Raw genomic sequence first — 22,175 nt, forward strand, 5'->3', positions numbered from 1 at the left:
CAGTGACGCTGCCCAGATACGATCATAAATTTCGCACCTGATTGGTCTCCATGGCAGCCATTCAGGCCAGATACGGTCATAATTTTCGCACATGATTGGTCTCCATGGCAGTGACGCTGCCCAGATACGACCATAAATGTCGCACCTGATTGGTCTCCATAGCAGTGATTCTGCCGAGATACCATCTCTTGCACCTGGTTGGGCGGCGGAAAGTAGGGGCGGAGTCTCATCTACGGGGATTCGGGGAAGAGACAGTTTTAAAATCACGACATTTCTTCTCGGAACAGACTCAGAAACATGTTTTTCTACGACGCAGGACTCCGCCGCCACTATGGGACGTTTGCTACAGTTTGGTGAGTTCACAGCAAAGTGGCTGCCTACTGCCTAGTTTGCATAGTGCATACAAAGTTGATAGCTAACTACTGTAACTTAATTTGGCTGCAACCGCAAGCAGGTTTCCATGACAGATTAGCTCATGAGCCAACATTAGCTGGTGAAAAGAGCATTGCCGAGTTTTAGAAATGTGTCAATAAATGTTGTTGATCTACCTGCAACATCTAGAAATTGTAGTATCTTGATTACACAGATAAACTGGACCAAGGAAGACTATTAACTATGCTTGTACAGACAGATATCTCAACATTCATCTCCCTAGAGATACTATGTGCTAAGGATATTAATTGTAATTGTGCTCTATCATGTATATGGGTGCTCTGAAAGCAGCAAGCCAAGTCCTAAGTGAAAGATAAGGGATTTAACATCAGGCCTGGATGGAAGGAGCATGTCGCTGTTACATGCAGAAGCTGTGATGCCTTTAAGTTATGGGCTGTGGCAGGCAGACCCAGGTCAAGGGCCTGCAGCTTAAGAAGCTTGCTAGCTCGTGGCCGTTCACACCATACGCCGCCGAAGCAACGCCAAAGTCAGGCTGAAACCTTTTCCCCGCTAGCCGGGCTGCTGAAACCAGCGGTTTCATTTCGGCGTCCTTGTTAACAGGCCATTCGCTTCATTTCATCCATGCCCAATAAGTTGCTCAATAATAATGTTGGATTTTGTAAAGAAGTGATACTTTTAAACATTTGTAAGGCATCCAGTTACCATCCACTCTAGATGGCATCTCTGGTAGGCTACAGATACTATTGCTGGGCTGTGGCGAGAGCATTATAGTCAGCGCCGCTGCTGGCCATTTGGGTGCCTTTAGCGTACATTTTTTCATTGTGCCAATGAAACACTAACCTGACGCTGCTAGATGGATGAGTTCGTTCACATTTGTTTCAGGATTGTGAATTTGTGGAACAATGCCGCCCCCATCTGGCGGAGTCAGGCTAATGAAACACCCCCTCCCAAGAAAAAAATCACAAATGCAATCTTGTGTGTGTGTGTGTGTGTGTGTGTGTGTGTGTGTGTGTGTGTGTGTGTGTGTGTGTGTGTGTGTGTGTGTGTGTGTGTGTGTGTGTGTGTGTGTGTGTGTGTGTGTGTGTGTGTGTGTGTGTGTGTGTGTGTGTGTGTGTGTGTGTGTGTGTGTGTGTGTGTGTGTGTGTGTGTGTGTGTGTGTGTGTGTGTGTGTGTGTGTGTGTGTGTGTGTGTGTGTGTGTGTGTGTGTGTATTGAGAAATCTGGTAATAGTAATTCCGTTATGTTTTATGTTTTGAGATGCCTGAATTATTTCATGTTAGAAGCAGAGGCGCTTTATTTTGAAACTCCAAGAAGGAAGTATCTGCCCTATGCAGGGAAGTAGGCTACAGTAGCTTAACTATGAAAATAGTGTCTCGCAAGATGGACTGAAAAAGTCTGCTGTTTATCTCCCTTTCTGCTGCAGCATGTTGAAGAAATAAATGTTCAGTTTCAACAACACCCGTTCTGATCATTATAGAGCAAGATGATGGCTTCCACTACACAACACTGTATTTACGTAGGCTACGTTACATATTTGCGGGAATGGGAGGAATCTCGCACTTGTACTGATGTCCAGCATGACTGATGACTGAGGGAAAACGTGAGTTTGTTTACTGCGTCGCATGTAATTAACGAGGAGATCCCGCAACTTTCTTTTTAGGAGGCACTGTGGCCAGTTCAAAAATGCCAAACTGGCCCGTGTGGAGAGTTAATTTGAGAAGGGGCATTGATTACCAAACTGCGGGGCATCCACCGTCTGTTTGACCGTGGTATTCCTGCTCTGGATGATGCCCTGGGTGACACTTGGTGCCCTACGCTCAGTGCGTTGTGCGCGAGTAGGGAGCGCCCTGATTATATAGTTCCTTATTTAACTGTATCAAAAGTGATCTGTATGCCTGACCACATTGAGAGTAATGACTCAATAGGAATTATGACACATGAAGTGTACCAAGCCATGCTAAACTGATCCAATAACAGAGTGTATGGCTTGGACCACATGACTGCTGAACACTTGAAATAATATGCCAGTGTGAGGCTAGCTCTCCTTCCCTTCTTGCGATTAGTTTAACTGGTTTTATGATTCGTGGCTTGCTACCAGATTCAACGTTATCTGTTCTGTTGGTCCCTGTTATTAAGGACAAAGCTGGAAAAGTTGGCAGCCTGGACATAGGCCCATAGCTTTAGCCAGCATTCTGTCCAAGGTCCTCGGAAGAATCTTGAGGGATTATGATTGTATTAACTCTTCAGATAAGCAGTTGGGCTTTAAACCAAAACATGGTACCGACCTGTGTATATTTCCCCTAAAGGAAATTGTAAACAAATATAGAGGGCAAAAGTCATCTGTCCTCATGTGTTATAGATGCCTCTAAAGCCTTTGACCGTGTCAATCACAGAAAGCTGTTTGTCAAACTGACTCAAAGAGGGCTGCCTGGGCATATAGTCAGAATTCTGGCTTACTGGTACGTCCACCAGACTATGCAGGTTAAATGTGGCAATAGTGTCTCTGCACCATTTGGGGTCAGTAATGGGGTAAGAGTAGGTGGAATCTTGTCACCAGCACTGTTGAATTGATGTTGGACTGTCAGAATGGCTAAGAGCCTGTAATACTGGATGCAGGGTTGGTGATCTGTTAGTGAATCATATTTTGTATGCAGATGACCTTGTGATTTTTAGTCTGAGCAGTGCTGCTCTACAGCAGCTCATTGCTATATGTACTGTGGTGTGGAGCATGACATTCTATACAATGCCGGTAAGAATGCTGTGTTATTAATATGCAGTGTTGGGAGTAACTAGTTACTAAGTAACTAGTTACTGTAACTTAACTACTTTTTTCAGTAACTAGTAATCTAACTAATTACTTTTTCAAATTCAGTAACTCAGTTACAGTTACTAAAATAGTAACTGGGCTAGTTACTAGTTACTTTAGGACATGAAAATAAAGGACAACTTCAGAGGATTACCCAGTTTCTGATCCTCAGACCTAGTCCGGGGAGAGAGCTGCAGCCAGAGCCCCAGAGGCTAATGACCTTGATAGGCTATAAGCCTCCCCAATAAGCGAAGGTTCAATGCCACACTGTGGCACAGCAACACTAACATAATGTGTGCATTAATAACAATCGAAGCGGACTTTTAAAAGTAACGCAAAAGTTACTTTCCATAGTAACTAATTACTTTGAAGTAACTGGTAACTTTAAAGTAATTAAATTACCTTTTGAGAGAAGTAACTAGTAACTGTAACTAATTACCAATTTTCAGTAACTTTCCCAACACTGTTAATATGTAGAACTAAAGAGGACAAATATCAAAAGTTCCCTGACTTCAAATTGTCAGACAATAATCTTGAGGTCTGTAACAATGTTAAATCTTGGGCATTTTATTACTGATCAGTTAAAAAAAGAAAAAACACGATTTCAGACGGACAAGCCCGTCTTTATTGTCACACGATTACAATCAACACATGCACGGAGGGCCACAACACACACATGCTGACGGTGGCCGGTGAAATTTGTCTTCTGCATTTAACCCATCCTGGCTTTGTCCTTTCCTCCGGGGGGCAGGCCAGGAGCAGTGGTCGCTTTTCTCGTACAGCGCCCGGGGACCGACTTCGGATGTTGTCGTCACTGGTCGGGTGACGATGACGATCTGATCTTCTGCATGTTTTTAATGGGGGGGGGGGTTATATACGGAGGAACCCCCCTGGTTGACAGATGATGTAGACACATACAGGCAATGCCACAGGATATATGCCCATGCCAACAGTCTTGTGCGCAGGTTTGACATGTGCTCAGTTTGAGTGAAGGTGTCTTTGTTCACAGCATATAGCACTCTGCTCTATACTGCTTCAAGTAGCATACTGTATAATGATGCAATGAGAATACTCCTCAAAACACCCAGGTGGTGTAGTGTGAGTGAAGTGTTTGTCACTGTTGGACTTTGCACTTTTCATGCTGTTTTAAGAAATCTAATGTATAAATGTATGCAATGTATGTATCTGATACACATCCAGGCTTAGAGCACTGGCTGAAGAGCCTGTATGTATCAATCAGTGTTACATTTGTCCTGTCTTGTCTCTTTTTTGTATTTTCTATGGACCTGTGTGCATCAATAAAGCTTGATGAATCAATCTTGTTTTCTTTTCCAGGTTGGCAGCCACCAATGCAATCAAGCTGACTCGGAGAAACCTTCTCCGAGTCAATGTGCTGCAAACATGGTAAGAAAACCCACAGCCAAATGATTCATGTTATAGCGAAGATGTAGCTAGCTAGCATGATCACACATTAGTAAGCCTGGTGATGTTAGTGATTGATGCAACGTTAGGCCAGATATAAGATATTGTGGGCAACTCTCTGGGCTAATAAAAGTACACATTACACATGTTTGTTTCATTGTAATAATTAACCATTCTCTGGCTGTGCAGCACAATTACTATTACTACTACTACTACTACTATTACTACTACTACTATTACTACTACTACTACTATTACTATTACACATTACTACTGTTTATTCATTTCATTTTGTAATCATAATTTCACCAAGGTTCATAGAGCCCGAGCTCACAAGCAGTTTGCAGTCTACCTTAGTGTTCAATTTCTCAACAGCTAGGATTTGAATGCAAAGTAAAGTGGCTGGTATGAAAATGGCAGATAAATTTTCTATTTGAGCCACTGCCTATGAACATTTTGTATTATTTGGGATATAGCGTGACTTAACGTTTCAAGGTTTATTTGTTTCTAAACATTAAGTCACGTGATATAGTGTGACTTAACGTTTCAAGGTTTATTTGTTTATAAACATTAAGTCACGTGATATAGTGTGACTTAACGTTTCAAGGTTTATTTGTTTATTTGTTTATAAACATTAAGTCACGTGATATAGTGTGACTTAGCGTTTCAAGGTTTATTTGTTTATAAACATTAAGTCACACGATATAGCATGACTTAACGTTTCAAGGTAAAGTGGCGTTGGCATTCTACCTTTTTGTTATAATTTTGCAGTGAGCACCTCATCGACCATGTGACAGCTGAGGTTCTACCAGTGCAGCAGCCCAACCAGACTGAGAGATTCTCTCTCTACCTGTCAGCTCAACTGCAGTATGGACTGATCATCGTCTACCACAAGCAGTGTGGCTTTCTGCTAGGTGAGACAAAAGACAGGGGGACAGGAGAGAGTGGGAGGAAGAGACATGGAGAATAAAAGGAGAGCTGGCTCATGGTTGTGTGTCTTCTGAGGTACTGTAGATAAAGCCCGTGAGACAGTGGACAGAGAGATGTTACCTGCTAGTTGATAGAGAAAGGTAGATGGGAGGGAAATGGGGGAGAGGATGGGTGGCACTTGTTTCTACCTGTCCTCCAAGGTACATGGTCTTCAATGTAACTAGGTGACCTGCTGAGATTAAAGAAAGGAACGGAAAGAGTAGACTGAGGAGAGGGTGTTTGCTTCTCTGTGTACTGACAAAACCCAAATGTGTTTCATTTAAATTGACCATAATCACATGTAGAAACAAGGGAGTGGGCGTGAGTGAGCTGGCTTTAAATGCTGGCTTCAAACAAGGTGGTGATTGCACTGTTGTAGACACATGGAGGACTTTGAGAAATACAGTGCATCAGAGTAGGCAGCAAGGTATGCAGGATAACAACAGTTCTTATTTTATTGTGTAAATTGTCTTTCCATGTTAGGCTGAAATGAAAAGTGAAAATGTTTTCTGTTGATCTGACATTAAAGCCTAACATCTGTGTCAACTACAAGATGTAAAAAAAAAAAAAAAATCTCAGAAATGCTGTTTTCTGGTAAAAGCGAGTCCCATGAATAATAAGTAAGCCCTAGCTGCTCCAGTGTTTTTGGGCCTGTTGCATCACACATCCACATAATGTTCAAATTATGCTGCAGAATCTGATATACTGTAGAATAGAACAGAACATCCCAAAGCTTTCACATACAGTACATAATTATCATTGAATATGGTCAAAGAATATGACAAAAAAAACATGAATATTCTTTATATGGCATCAGGCATTTATAGTTTGGATAACGCTAGAAATTAGCTGTAGCTTTTGAAGGAAAATGATTGCAACCTTGATAATTTATCAACAGGATAATTCTTTCAGTCAAAACTGAAAAAACTTTGGCTTCGATTTGGCTTTCTTGAGCCCAAAATTGGAGAGGATGTCATGCGCTTCATTCCCATTGAACCAGCCTTCTGTATAGATGAGTCATTATGGTCACATTCATTACTTTCATTGTCATGTCGTATATTTTATACCAAGTTGACCCATGGGTGACGCCTCTGCCTTTCTGCTTCTGTTGCAGAGGAAATAATGCACTTATTATGAAGTGTGTGTGTGTGTGTGTGTGTGTGTGTGTGTGTGTGTGTGTGTGTGTGTGTACATGTATATGTGTTCATTTGTGTGAGAGACATCTTGACCGTGCAATTCCTACCTGTCCTTTTCTGTTTTGCAGAGGAGATTCAACAGACCATTGACCGCTTGACACTTGCTATGAAATGCACGCTCATTGACATTGCTGAGCCTGAAAGGTCTTCACACACACACACACACACACACACACACACACACACACACACACACACACACACACACACACACACACACACACACAAACACACTTGTACATAGTCTGCCCCCCACATTGACCTGTATATTTACAATGACTTACTTACTACTGTATTAATCTCATTTCTATCTTCTTATTTTTTAACTCTCATAAATCAAATCACCAGCACACATCTGAAAAATATGCAGAGCAGAACACTCAAAGTAAAAATTAAATCAGGGCTCCATAGGATTTGAGCTGTAACGTTGGTATCCCTCCCTCACCCTCTACCTGGCAGGCCTTTGCTCCTGGACCTGCCTGACATGGTTCTGATGACTCAGGAGGCTAACCCCTGCTTCGGACTCATGAAAGAGCAGGAGTTGCCCAGCCCCGATCAAATACACCAGGTACAATTACACACCTATACAACTTTAATGCATTGATGTCAAACACTGCAGGCAAACCACACACCAAATACAACTTTATACCTGACAAAAGTTCAATGGACAAACCAAAGAGGATCCTGGAGCACACGATTCACTGGAAAATTGCTTTATTCAATGACTAACGTTTCGACGCCTGCTGCGTCTTCATCAGAGTCAAACAGGGTGACAAGCAAAACAACTTGCTTTAAAAAGCCTCCCCAATACACATCGCAGTCCGTCATTGGCTGCTAAGGATGGGAGGTGCCCAAACCCAGTGAGCCAATAGCACTCAAACAGCACAGTGAAGTAGGCTATAATGGCCAGCCACATTTATAAATAACAATATAATATAAGCCATAGAATAGAAATAGAATATAAATACATAGGCACAAATAACAGTTTCTCCCAATGGAAAGGTACAGGTTATAAATAACAAGAGAGGCTTAGTTCCTCGTTTAGACCATTTGGTTCAACAGTATTTAGGCTGTGAATTCAAAATGCTTCTCTTCTTAACAGTTTGTTGACAGTGTCGCCTCCTCTCTGTGAACAACTTTATACCTGTCATTACTTCACAAAGAGCAAACGTACCTGTAGCCAGTCCCAGGGTAGGATTTTTTTTTAACACAGGCTATTTGCCTTTTCTTTGTTGCCCTTGTTTTGGGGGCATTTTAGATCATTTCCAGGGTAATTTGATCAAATGTTGGGAAATACCTTAGTTCTTCTTTGTTGCATACCAGACCAATAATCAATTACTCTTATCCAAGCATATTTTATTTCTAAAAGTTCATAAACAATCACAGTTAAAAATCCTCTTTGCCTATCATCTCAACACTGTTGAATGTCTGGCCCAGTCTTTTGTCTGAAGAAGCTGCCCATCTCCTCCAGTATAAAATACAGCTGATATAGTAAACCCAAACCCTCCTGTCCTAAAGGAAGCATTGTTTCATGCATTCATTAGTAGGGCTGGGTTCAAAAAATCGATTCTCCGATTTTTAATCGATTTTTATTTTAATCCTCGATTATCGACTCATATGTCCAGAGATCGATTTTCTTTTATAATTTTTTTTTATTTTTTATTTTTTTTAATAAACAGGCTAAAATATTATGCTGTGTGTGGTAGTTGAAACATAGTTTCAAGTTGACGTTTATTTATGTTTGTAGTTGAAACAAAAACATAAATACTGTAGGCTACATGAATGGAAATGTTTGATCATTAATATCTACTTTTAGAAATTATATAGGCTGAAATCAAATCACTGTGCATAATTGTGAAAGTGTCTTTATTGACAGATGAAAAGGCTGTTATTTACCCTTTGTCACCACCTGGTGAGTAAATATATGTGTAACTAAAACCATTAAAATTGACAACAGGTCTGCAACTTTTTTTCCCCATGTATCTACTTGGCTGGTTGGGAACCCCTGTGTTACATAACTGGACAGTCATGTAATTCAGGGTACAGCTCAAAAAACACGTTTTGGTATCACTAACCAAATCAATATTGAAATTGATCGAATCGGAATCGGATCGAATCGAATCGAATCGAAATTAATCGATTCGCAACCTTGTGAATCGGAATCGAATCGATTCTTGAAATTTGAACCAATACCCAGCTCTATTCATTAGTTGGGTTTCCATCCACCTGTTTTTATGCACATTTTCAATTTGCGCATAAAAAACCTGAGTGGAAATGCTGTAAAATGCGGAAAAAACTACAATTATCGCAAAAAGGTTTTCACGCTTGGGGAAGGTGGAAAAGTTGGCGTAATCGATAAATGGTAATTGCGATAAATGCAGTGGAAACAGATGAAGCGAATCTTCCTTCGTCTCTCTATTCAAAAACCACGCAGTTTCATGTATGTCGGCGTAGCCTACACTAAATAGGGCTACAGTTGAAGGTAAATAATGGTAAATAAACAGGAACATTTTTAGACCGCCGTGGTGTGTTTAAACTGAAGAAGACTGAGATTAATTTTAATGCGACTCACTTCTAGAATTGCTCTGTGGATTATAACGTTATGTTGCTGAGTTGAAGACTGCCACCTGGTAATCTAGAAATTGCAGCTCATGGTCTATGTACCTTTGTAGATCATCAAGAAACTTTAAATGATCAACGTAGATGTTTTGGTGCGTCCTGGTGGCTCACCTGGTAGCACGCATACCACGGAGGCTCACGCGGGTTAGAATCCCACCCGAGGTCCTTTGCCGCATCTCATCCTCTCTCTCTCTCCACCCTTCCTGTCTGCCTACTGACCTGTCATATCTAATAAAGGCAGATCAGCAGAGGCAGACATCCTCAAACATGAGGTGATTGACCGCTCTATAATAGCAGTGGAAACGCACATTATTTCGCATTTTCTTTTGCTGATTTTCTGAGAATTCAATGACAGTGTGTGATACATTTAGATGGAAACCCAACTAGTGTATCAAATGTATTATGTTGTTGAAAAGTAGCACACACGTCGAGCCAAACTCGCCACACTGATGTGTTGAACACGACACATGTTTAGCCTCTTTGTACGTATATACCAAATAGAGGACCGCAGGAATGAGTCTCATACGTGTCAAATGCAATGGGATTTTAGTATGGGGATTCTGGTTCAATGCATGAAATAAGGTCTGTGGTTAACAAAAGTTTATGAAACAGCGACTTTTGTGTTCAGCAACATAATCTTAACAAACGAGGCCTCCCATACTGTATGTCTATAATTAGTACAACAATATGAAATCATGAGATTTAAAAGGGTCTCTGAACTGGGCCGCACAGTGACTTTCACAATGCAAATGAGAGAATGTTATATTTAGATTCCGTTTTGTACTTAAAGGAACACTCTGCCCATTTTCAACCAGCTTTGTATCATTAGAACATCAGTAGTATATCAGAAAACTGTAAACGGTTTTGAAGTCTGTCATTTAATTTGACAGTTATTGAGTGTTAAAGTGTGGACCAGTGACATCACTGGTCCACACTAACTCAAATTAATAACTCATTAACTCAAATCAACTCTCAATAACTGTCAAACTATTCATCATTCATCTAGTTTGACAGTTATTGAGAGTTGATTTGAGTTAATGAGTTATTAATTTGAGTTAGTGTGGACCAGTGATGTCACTGGTCCACACTTTAACACTCAATAACTGTCAAATTAAATGACAGACTTCAAAACAGTTTACAGTTTTCTGATATACTACTGATGTTCTAATGATACAAAGCTGGTTGAAAATGGGCGGAGTGTTCCTTTAAGCATTTGTGCTTGTTCAGTTTCAGGCTATCAGAGTTTCCCAAATATTACAATTCAATACTGAGGCCCACATGTCACATTGCCAGGAATCAAAGAAGATAAATTTGATCTTCTGCCTTTTCTACACATAGAATCAAAGTAAGTTAATTACCGTAAATTCCGGACTATAAGCCGCACCTTTTTTCCCCGTTTTTTGGGCTTTTTTGGCCCCTGCGGCTTATATAACGGTGCGGCTTATCTATGGATTTTTTCAAAAAAAAAAAAAAAAAAACTCTCTTTTTTAGCACTCTTTCTAACTATAAATCCTATATAACTATAATAAGTTTTAATTTCCTCTCTTGCCCTCTTTTCACCACACTGTATGACACTGTGTGCACTGTAAAAAACAACACAGGTGGTGTTGTGTTGTGTTATGTTGTTTTGTTGAAATGTTAATAAATGGGAGCTTCCTCTACAATCCCCTCTGTGCATGAACCCTTACATATGGTAATTAAACATTAAAACACCCAAAAAAAAAAAAAAAAAAAAAAAAAAAAACATTAAAACACCCGCGGCTTATAGTCCGGTGCGGCTTATATAAGAAAAAAATAGTCAACTTTGAAGGTGCGGCTTATACACCGGTGCGGCTTATAGTCCGGAATTTACGGTAGATTTATCTAACAAAAACAGATTTGTTCTGAATCTCTCTTTTTTTTCTAACAACCCCAAACTCGCAATTAGCTTGCCTCTGGCTGTGAAAAGGCAGTATTGGTGCTGTTCAATTCATTCTCCTGAATCATCCAAGAGGTTGAAACAAGCTTATCACACACACACACACACACACACACACACACACACACACACACACACACACACACACACACACACACACACACACACACACACACACACACACACACACACACACTATGAATCTGTGCTTGTACCATACAGCTTATATTTACTGATGTTTATTCCTAGGGATGGATGAAAGTGTCAGCTTCAGACCTCTCTACCCAAGGTAATCTGTCTAGGGTTTATATGAATGGTCAAAGTGGATTTTCTTGAAAATTCAAACTCAGCATGAGAATGTTGTTAGTTCTATTCTGTGACCCCAAAAAAGACATATTCAACACATTTTCCATGTTTTTGTCATTGTCCCAGCTTGTTTTCTACTTCCTATCATAACGCATCATTCAAGTGTGGTGAAACTCATGGCCGTGTCTACCTCATTCTAGTGCTAAATCTGTATGTCTCCCATGTCCTGCTGCTGTGTGAAACTAGCTAACACATCCCCTGCGGCTGCCATCACCATCACAGAGCCGATTATCCGCCGCACTGATGAGGTAAATTATGTTAGAGTCCAGGGAATCTTTTTTAATCATTTTTAGGCACAGCAGCGCACCCTGGTGGATCAGTGAGCTCGGCTGCGTTACCAGCCATTACGGAAGTCGTAACACAACTGGGTCAAGTGGGCGGGGCTACATAAGGTGAATAGGGGAGTGAAGTGTGTGACCCCTGACAGATTGACCACAGTCAAAAGGAAGGAGAGGGATGTTCTCTCACGCATGAAACATGTTTATCAGGAATAAGTCTAGCTGTGCTTCTACACACTGTTACCTTCCCCGCCCTTCCTCCACAAGCATCACCAGCTGACCAAATCCATTTTGCTTTGATAAGAGCTGACTCCACTACATCAGCCTGCACTCACACTGTACTGTTTATAGAGATACAAACATCAATTAACTATATTTCTTTTGTCCTCTGTGTCCTCTCATCTGCCCCTTTGTATGAGGAGGTATTCTTTACAACCACCTTTGTGTTTACGTTCGTCTCGCCTGCGCACATTTATTTTTTTCTCCTCCCATCTTTATTTTCATTATTTTATTCATTTTCTTTATACATTTAACCAACTCTCTGTTTCCCTGTATCATGATATCCACACACTCATTTCGCTATAATTCTGCCCCTTCCCCCCCGTCTCTCTCTGTCATTCTCTTCTTATCCTGTATCAGCTTTTTGACGGAGTCAAGGAACTTCCTGAATTGACGGATACAGAACTTGACATGCTGATAGCAGAACCGGGTTTCTTCCCTGGAGGTGTGTGTCTTTGTGTTTCTGTCTTGCAACTTCTTTCATTTCTGAATGATAAACTTTGAATGTGTATTTTTAGTGTGTTTATGTTTAATCTAATGATTTATTTTAGGGCCATATGATTTCCGCAAAACAGAGAAAATGGACGGAATCATGGAATTTGATCATAAAAATAAAAATGTAAAACATGGAATTTGCAGAATTTTCCATAAATTGGCTGAAATGGATAAAAAATAGGCCAAATGATCAAAAGTAGACCTAATTATTGTAGTAACCTAAATAATTTTATAATTATAAAATAGATCTAGAGAAACTATTCCGTTTTCGATTGGGGTGTTTTGAGAGGGGGGGGTCTGTCTTGTGTAGAACGATCCTAACCCCTAAATAAAAATAAAAATAGACAAAACAGAATTTGGAAAAAAAGAAAACGGATTTTGGGCACGGTAGCTCACCCGGTAGAGCGCGTACCACAAATGCTTAGTCCTTTGCGTGGCAGACCCGGGTTTGAATCCGACTTGTGGTCCTTTGCCACCTGTCATCCCCTCTCTCTCCCCCCACCTTTCCTGTCTGCTTACTGTCCTATCCAATAAAGGCAAAATGCTAAATAATAATAATAATAAAATATTTCATATGGGCCTACATGCAGTAGGTCTTGTCCACACTAAATGGGAGCTCCTGCATTGTCTTCTGTTGTGTGACTGTCTTGAAACGTGTCAGCACCGGTCAACCTGGCCAAACTCATTGTGGCACTCTTATAATTGGGTAATAAAAGCAATTGTCATTCATGCCTTTTCAGCCAGGGGTCACCTGAAACGTTTATTTTCTGGGGACCCCATTTCATATCAGGGGAGCTTGGACTGCCTCCTCTCCTTAGCAAAAAAGACAGCGCCATCAGCATAAGGAAAATATGTCAATATTGTGTGTTGAGTGAATTCCCTTTCTTCATTAAAACAGCAGTAAATTAATAATTGAAATAATTATTTCTTAATAGATCTGCTTTGCCAATAAAAATCAATTTAAAATCTTATCGCCGTTAGCAAGCTTTCTACACACCAGATCATTCTCTCAGGGCAAATGAGAACTTCTGTATCTGTGTGTCCATGTGTTGTTTATATGTTTTGACACTTTGGGTGTGTGTCCATACACTATTTACACGTGTGTGTGTGTGTGTGTGTGTGTGTGTGTGTGTGTGTGTGTGTGTGTGTGTGTGTGTGTGTGTGTGTGTGTGTGTGTGTGTCTGTGTGTGTGTGTGTGTGTGTGTGTGTGTGTGTGTGTGTGTAACAGATGAGGACGAGCAGGTGGGAGAGAGGCAGCCGGATGCCCAGTGAGTGTTGTGTTTGTGCATATTAGCATTAGTTCTTTACATTTCATTTCACAGTGTGTGCAGCAAAGACAGGAAAATATGCAAAATGGATAACATCATGGCCTCTATCTTCCCAAAAGCGCTAATTTTGCGTTTGCGCTCGTTTAACGCCGTGCGCAATGCAAATTGGGGGCGGACACAAGCGCATTCCTGTGATAATTGTACTGGGCATTGGCTGCCCCATGCCAAAGCAGGCGTTTCAGTGCTAAAATGTGGGGATAGATGGCGTTACCCTATCGTCAGCAGCGCGCAATTACTTTGCGCTAAGAGCTTTGAAAAGGACCTCTTATGCGCAAATACCTCTGCGCTGGGTGCTCTGCACGGAGATTACGGCTGCGCTCTCAGCACAGAGAGGTATTTGCGGAGTGGAAAGTGGAATTCCTTGTGGATATGTCATTAAGCACAGCCTTGCCACGCCAAGACATCAAATTATGCTACTAAAATTGAGTATTAGCAGATAATTCAGTGAGGCAATCAACTATAACTCACTGAGAAACTTTTATCACATCGCAAAGAGGGAAATAAATTGAGAAGAACACTTGTGGGACAATGGACATAGGCTATTTACCTTCATAACCCGAAGGGTCATTGGCACCACAGACGATCTGTCAATAAGCTCCCTCTGTCCTTGCACGAGTGAGTACACTCTATTACGCATGGAGAGAATTACAGCATATTGCATGCCTCGCGCAAACAACCATTGCGAGACAGGAATCTGATTGGTTTTGATTGACGTAATGCCCAGCCTTGCCTGGCCACGCCTGTGAATAATTCTGGTAGTTAAGACTGCCAAAATCCCGTTTGCGCAGGCATTTTGGGGCGCAGATGATTTTTGGCAGAATTGGCACGGCTCTAATTTGCGACAGGTGCCGTGAACGTGCCCGCCGAGAATTGCATCCCCAACATATTTCGGGGCTGTTTTAACTTAGAAATCAGGGAGGTTGCGTCTACCAGACAATTATATCACTTTGAATCAGTTACATTTCTGTATAAATCATTACAAGTAGCTCCCGTGAGGTGGGGATGTTTTTTTTGCTGCTCGGCGGTGGAGCAAAACTCGGCAGAACACCTGGCGGACGGCGCAAGGCGGAACGCTATCTTCCGTGCCTTAAGGCATGCGCAAACAGTGCGCAAAGCGCTATTTAGAGATAGCGCCTGTCGGAAGATAGAGGCCCATAATTTGTCACATTGACCAAATAATAATATCTTGTCATCACTCATTGCTCCCCTCTGTCCCCAGAAATGTAGTTGATATAGGTAACATCTCACTTTGCCATTGACGTACTGTAGTGTTGTGGTCAAGACCACCTAAACCAAGACTGAGTCAAGACCAAGACGGAGCTGGGGGCGAGACCAAGACTGGGACCAGTCCAATGCCAGACCATTTTCAAGACCATGACTCTAATTATAGCTTCACTTTTACACCAGCGGTTTCCAACCTTTTCCAACTCAGGGCCTACTTGAAAATCTCAATTTAAGAAATACGGAGGACAAATAATGCATTCTGAATTCGTGACCATAAGGTTGGGAACCACTGGAATAAGCAAGTGGTATGACTGATGATTTGGAAGAGATCTCTGAAGCCACTGCTCTGCTCTTCCGTGCCTTGTCTCCTTGTGTTGTCTTCCTTGGCACGTGAGGTGAGTGGTTTCAGTGGGAAAACTTTCAAACTGCAAAGTTATTGGTTGCAATTGAAGGGAGGATGTTTCTTTTTACACCCAATCACAGTACAAAAAAAAGACAATACACAGACAGGTAATGATGTCACTGCAGTTGTGGTCTTGACTGGTCTTGAAATAAAAGCCAGAGTCCGGCTTGTCCAAGACGAGTCAAGACCAAGACCGAGGGAGGGCGAGTCCGAGACGACTAGTGTCGAGTACTGCAACACTACATGGACGGCCCAGTAGCCAAACAAAGGAACCTTCCACCCAGCTGTGACAACACACTTTGTGTTGTGCAACAGAGAAACAGGTTTGGTGAAGGTAACAATAATCTGTGTATAATTATGTGTTACCAGGCCAGACCAGGAGCCTATGGAAGTTACCCCGGCAACTGTTGCCAAGGAGATGACCCCCCCGCCATTTGCCCAGGAGGCGGCTGTGGTTCAGGAGGTAAAGCATGTCGTCCATCAATCAGAAAGTCAGTGGTTCGATCCCTGGCGCATCCAGTCTGCATGTCGAGGTGTCCTTGGGCAAGACACTGAACCCCAAATTACTCCCGATGGCCGTGCCAGCACCCTGCGTGGCAGTTTGCTGCCCTCGGTGTATGAATGTGTGTGTGAATGGGTGACCATCCGGTTTGTTCGATACAACAAAAGTCAGTAAGCCGTAGGCCTGAAAACGCAAAAAATGTAAAGTGGCAATTTTTGTCAAAACTGACGACACAGCTCCACTTCATGCATGGAAGACAATAGTCCGAGCATTCACTAGCCTATCAATATAGCCTTAATGGCATAAAGTGAATGCATTGACATTCAACAAACTATCATGACATCAGAGTCTGTTAACGAGTTGCTAAAAATACATAATGGGCAATAACTGCCCCCTATTTACATTAAATTATCTAATCGTTAACCTCAATTAATTAAACGACCATACAACTCACGGCCAGATGCATTGATTTTCTCAAGTCCCAAGTGCTGCAAAGAAGAAAAAAAATCATAGGGCTTTACTGGGTTTATATTCTGTAATGCAACCAATCTGCAACAGTTTATTACCATTACTGACTTCTGTATCACTCTATGATGTGGATAATTCACAGAATACAGGAAGCTAGGCGTTTTACCTTAAAAAAAAAGCGAAAATTGATTACTTGGTAAATAAAAAACTGAACAGTCGACTCACTACGGGTTAAAATGGACTTTTAATTGTCTGTATTCTATGTGTTCTGTGTATTTCGGATCACAAACAAAAAAATGTTGCAAAGTGGATCTACTATTACTTTATTTAATTGCCATTATTGTGATGGTTCTAAACAGAAGTTTCCGTTTTATTCTGGCTCACTTGACGCTGCTCACAGTTGGTGTTGACATTTGCGGCTCCAGTCTGCACATGAATCGTTATCACAAACACTGTGTATAAATGCGGAATAGGCCAGAATGCAACAACAGTTTTCCATTTTATGCAGGGACTGTGTTGTGGTCTAAACGTGGCCTAAGTTTACATTCCACAATGTGACTCGTGAACTTCTCATTGCCTATTGAAAACACTCTGGTTTGTGTGTGTGTGTGTGTGCGTGTGTGTGTGTGTCTGTGTGTCCGTGCATGCGTGCATGTGTGTGTCATCTCATAAGTTCCAGCAGGTGTATTCCCGTGAGCATGAGTGTGATGGCATCTTCAAGACTCAAAAGTGTTCAAATGTAACGCTGAAGTCCTGTCTCCCTCACCCTGCCACTAGGTGGCTGTTCGTCCTCCCAGGGAGCCCCGCCGCAAGCGTCAGCTGGTCTTTGCAGACGCAGAGACCCAGATATCTGACAACGCCTTTAGAGAGCAGATTCAAAACCCGCTGGCCGAGACACGGAGCATGGTATAGAAACACACACACACACACACACACACACACACACACACACGCACGCACGCACGCACACACACACAGACACAGGGTCTCACTCATCTACACATTTTCAATGTTAAATGCACTACATTAAAATAGAATTTAAGAAATAATAAAGTAGGCAGTGGGCCCTACTAAAAAATCCAAGGCACTAAAACACTTAAAAAGCCTTTATTTTAGATCGGCTTAACCCAACGCGTGTCGATTGCCGACACGCGTGACTCTCCCACACACACAGAGTCACATGGGAAGTTACACACATAGATAGAAAAGCATTATGGACACACATATACACATAGTATATGTGAAGTCAAGTTTATTTGTATAGCCCTAACTCACAAGCATGTCGCAGGGGGCTTTACAGAGAATATGTCTAGCTAAATCTAGCTATAATAATAATAATAATAATAACAACATGGTTGAACAATCTTATGTCAGAGAGAGACAGAGGGAGGGGAGAGGGGAGAATGGGGGGAGAAGGAGAGAGCAGGGGGAGCGGAGAGGAGATATATATATATATATATATATATATATATATATATATATATATATATATATGGATTTGAAATTAAACAATCAAGATGTGCTTTCATTGCAGAATTCCATCTTTAATTTGAGGGTATTTACATCTAAATCATGAACAGTGTAAGAATTACATTACATGTTAAGGGACCAAAATTACATTTTAAGAGACCAAAAGTAATTGGACAAACTAACATAATGTAGTCACATCATCAATAAATGCAAGGGAATCAATTCTATGATCATGATCACGGTCAGTTCCATTTGCGTTGACAGCCATACATGCGTGGGCATGTACTGTATAATACATATATAATGTATGTATGTATGTATGTATGTATGTATGTATGTATGTATGTATATAATGTATGTATAATACATACTGCATGGGCATGTACTGTATAATACATATATAATGTATGTATGTATGTATGTATGTATGTATATAATGTATGTATAATACATACTGCGTGGGCATGTACTGTATAGCTGTCAATGGAACTGCTTCTCTTGTATTTATTGATGATGCAACTGCTGACGACAGCAGCAGAATAAATTCTCAAGTGTTTCGGACAATATTATCTGCTCATATTCAGTCAAATGCTTCAGAACCCATTGGATGATTGCATGATTATGTTACTTTGTCCAATTACTTTTGGTCTCTTAAAAAGGGGGTGGGGGGGCACATGTAGAAACTGTTGTAATTCCTATACTGTTCACCTGATTTGGATGTAAATACTCTCAAAGTAAAGCTGAAAGTCTGCACGTAAAGCACATCTTCATTTCAAATCCATTGTGGTGGTGTACAGAGCCAAAATGATGACAATTGTGTTATTTATGGACCTGATGTGTGTGCGTGTGTGTGTGTGTGTGTGTGTGTGTGTGTGTGTGTACTATGTATATCCTTCAACATTCTCATCCTTACCATTTCTTTAATTTCCTCTGAAGCACAATCAATGCCTCCCTCTCTCTCTCTCTCCCTCCCCCTCTCTCTTTGCATTGTATCCTCTCAAATAAATCAGAAATCTTCTTTGAAAATGTCCCATCAAACTAACTCTTCGATCTTGCTCTCAGTCGCAGGTACTGGTGGACTTGCCCTTTGTGACCAGGCACGCCACTCCTGCTCAGCTCTTCAGCGGCCCCACTGGCTGTTAGTATCCCACTGCTACAGTATGCTTCACCCTGAGCTTTTCAATGCCTGGAGCAAAGGCTTTGAGCATAGTGACAGGGTTCCTGTGCTCAGAGAAAACCTGACCAGTCCTGAAACGTTTTCAAAGTGTAATGAGTACTGAAAAAACTTTCTGTGAATAGCAAATCCAAGTTATAGTAAATTAAAACAACACCTAGGAATATCAGTTTACATCTGAGGGATTTAGCTGCTTATATTTTAGCTTTATCATTAGCAAAACTTGTAGTGCCTCTGTATGTAACTGAGATGCAATGCCATAAAAGCGAACATTTACAGTATAAATGTTGTATCCAGTATTATACTTTAGTCAATTTCACTTTTCCACATCGGCTCTGCTATCGACCATAGAAATATTGACCAAACCTCGTCAGTTTGACAGCCGATTTGCCCTTTGACCCCTCGACAGCTCTCTTCCACGCTGACCTGCAGTTGCTGTGGAAACAGAGCGCCCAGCCGTGCATCATTATGGGGGAAGAGGAAGAGGGGGAAGAGCAGGTGTCGGACCATGAGGTGTGCGTCAGTGTTTGTGTGAGAGGGAGAGGGAGTGTGCCTGTCTTTTGATTCTTTAGTCTTGTCTTAATTAGGTCCCTGAGTGAGTTTATGGAAATATGGTAATAATTACTACTTCAAATTGGCGATTTGACACCCTCTTACTAGAGGGTGACACGGGAGTGGTTTTTCACTCCTGTCCCATTCCACTCCCACAAATATATTCCCGTCCCGCCCCACTCCCGCCAGGGTAAAAAAAATCCTGTCCCATCCCACTCCCATTTTTAGTTTTATTTCTTTTATGTTTTAGTCTCTAGGGAACGCAAGGATTTTGATTTGATGTTCTCCTCCTTTTTAGATTATTTTGTGTTCTGCTGCAGTTTTAATTCACACCATTTGGCCATATTTAAACTGATATATTGTTGTCATGATTCCACTCCCATTGACTTTTTTCCACATCCCGTCCCAATCCCGGGATTAATAGTGAAATTACTCCCACTCCCCCGGGAATCCCAGGGGACTCCCGAAACAGGCAGACAGGGTGGACAAGATACCATTCAACTTTGACTCGTTTACTCACCAATTTGGCTCTCTTCCAAATAATCCAGCCACATAACTATGTCCATTCATTAAATTAAATACCACGGGAACATGAATGGTTTGTAAAAGTGCCATTTAACAATACTATATAACAGAAGTAATCCCAGCATCGTCAACACAGCCACTCATTGGCTCTGGACATACTGCTGTAGTATTCAAACATGAGCCGCTCTGCGAGCGAGTGAGTGAGTGACTACTCCTGTTACTAAGATTAAGACTCGTCATTTTATAGATCTCATTTCAATCATATGGAATGGTTCCTTCACTCACTGTATTTCTCTCTCTCTCTCTCTCAGATCCCCAGGGTTGACTCACCAGCGCTGCATCCCGCAGAGGGCTCATGTAGGATTTTCCCTCTCTATTTTTGTGTTTAATGATACTCTTAGCACTAGTGTAGTAGCCTGACTCTGCCAGATGGTGGCGATATTACTAGTGTTGTCTTAACTCATTGAGTGCCAGCCACTTTTGGAGAACGGACGCTCCCAATGCCAGAGTTTCAGAGCGTTTTCAGTGATTTCTCAAGGCCCACAGAATATTGTGTGATATTACTATGTAAACAGCGAACACGCACAAAGAACGATGAGACTCTATTGTATCAGCAGCAAAAAAAAGTTTATTGATATCATTTTCCGTTCTTTAGTTATCAGCCGGAGAAGATAGGTCAAAAACAGCAAAAGCAGGCGTTTCCATCTAGAAGCTGAGATATTGAGCCTTTTGTGAAATTAAGCATTTCAAGCAAATCACTGACTCTGAAGCTAATATTTTCTGACCTGAAACATCTGAACAGTAATTTCCTTCAATATAACAGCACCCCCACCCCCCTCTACTGCAAACTCCTCCTCCGTGGGTGTGTCTCTGGTGGCTCTGTTCGCTCTGAGTGCTGCTTGTGTCAGGCGAGTCTCTGCTGCCTGGATGGCGGCCGCTCGTCGGGGGAGTCTGGATCGGGCTTGCTCGTTTCTGGGGTTTCGGTTGTGAGCTGGGATGAAGCTGCGTCCGATTCTGGGCTTTTTGCTGCGCGTTTCAAAGTGTGCTGCACCCAGAGTCTATTTTCGGAGCCCCCCACCGTTGTGCGCCGGCTCCCAGCGCGACAGCGAAAAGCCAAACCATTCTCATGAGAATGGTTTCATCATGGCTTTTTCTGCTGTTTTTACTCAACTTTCTCTAATCTGGAGAGCACTGTCGCCACCTAATGGGTCGGTAAAATAGGTTATACACATTCAACATGCCCCAAAATTTTACAGGAGATATATTAGGCTTTGATCCACGTCCCACCGTCAAAAAACGCAATTGACGACAATCGTCGTCATTGGCACTCTACGTTACTAAACGAATTGACGACGATTGTCGTCATTGGCACTCAATGAGTTAATAGAAGAATTTCAGTACAGCTTTTTGGCAGCAGTGTTTTTAGCCAGAGAATTTTAATATTACAACTTAGGCTTAGGTTTTGTGTTCACTGGCCATTTGAAATGTGACAAAGCCATTAATTACTGTGTGTGTGTGTGTGTGTGTGTGTGTGTGTGTGTGTGTGTGTGTGTGTGTGTGTGTGTGTGTGTGTGTGTGTGTGTGTGTGTGTGAACAGCTGGCTCAGATGATACTAGCCTGGATAAGTCCAAAGGGGACAAATCCCGCCTGGCGCGCTCCATCAGCCCTGTTGACAAACAGTGAGTCTCAAACAGATAGACAGACAGATAGACGGATAAAGAGAGAGATCATTTAGTGTGTGTACATACATCTCTGTGTGTGTGTGTGTGTGTGTGTGTGTGTGTGTGTG

At 41.7% G+C, this 22,175-nt stretch overlaps 1 protein-coding gene across 1 annotated transcript; it reads left to right on the forward strand.

The window, feature by feature from the left end:
- Nucleotides 1-297: 297 nt before the first annotated feature.
- Nucleotides 298-17,577, forward strand: LOC310771960 (meiotic recombination protein REC8 homolog; the record flags this gene model as incomplete). The annotated part of the gene is made up of 11 exons (XM_083664453.1): nucleotides 298-353; nucleotides 4,534-4,602; nucleotides 5,392-5,534; nucleotides 6,854-6,929; nucleotides 7,245-7,353; nucleotides 11,572-11,611; nucleotides 11,875-11,936; nucleotides 12,606-12,690; nucleotides 13,969-14,008; nucleotides 16,065-16,158; nucleotides 17,443-17,577. 11 exons carry the CDS (start codon nucleotides 298-300, stop codon nucleotides 17,575-17,577), a joined length of 909 nt encoding a protein of 302 aa, XP_083520579.1.
- Nucleotides 17,578-22,175: the final 4,598 nt, after the last annotated feature.

Source organism: Poromitra crassiceps (assembly GCF_964638095.1).
Source record: "Poromitra crassiceps genome assembly, contig: HAP1_SCAFFOLD_1604, whole genome shotgun sequence".
In the NCBI taxonomy this organism is placed as follows: domain Eukaryota; kingdom Metazoa; phylum Chordata; class Actinopteri; order Beryciformes; family Melamphaidae; genus Poromitra; species Poromitra crassiceps.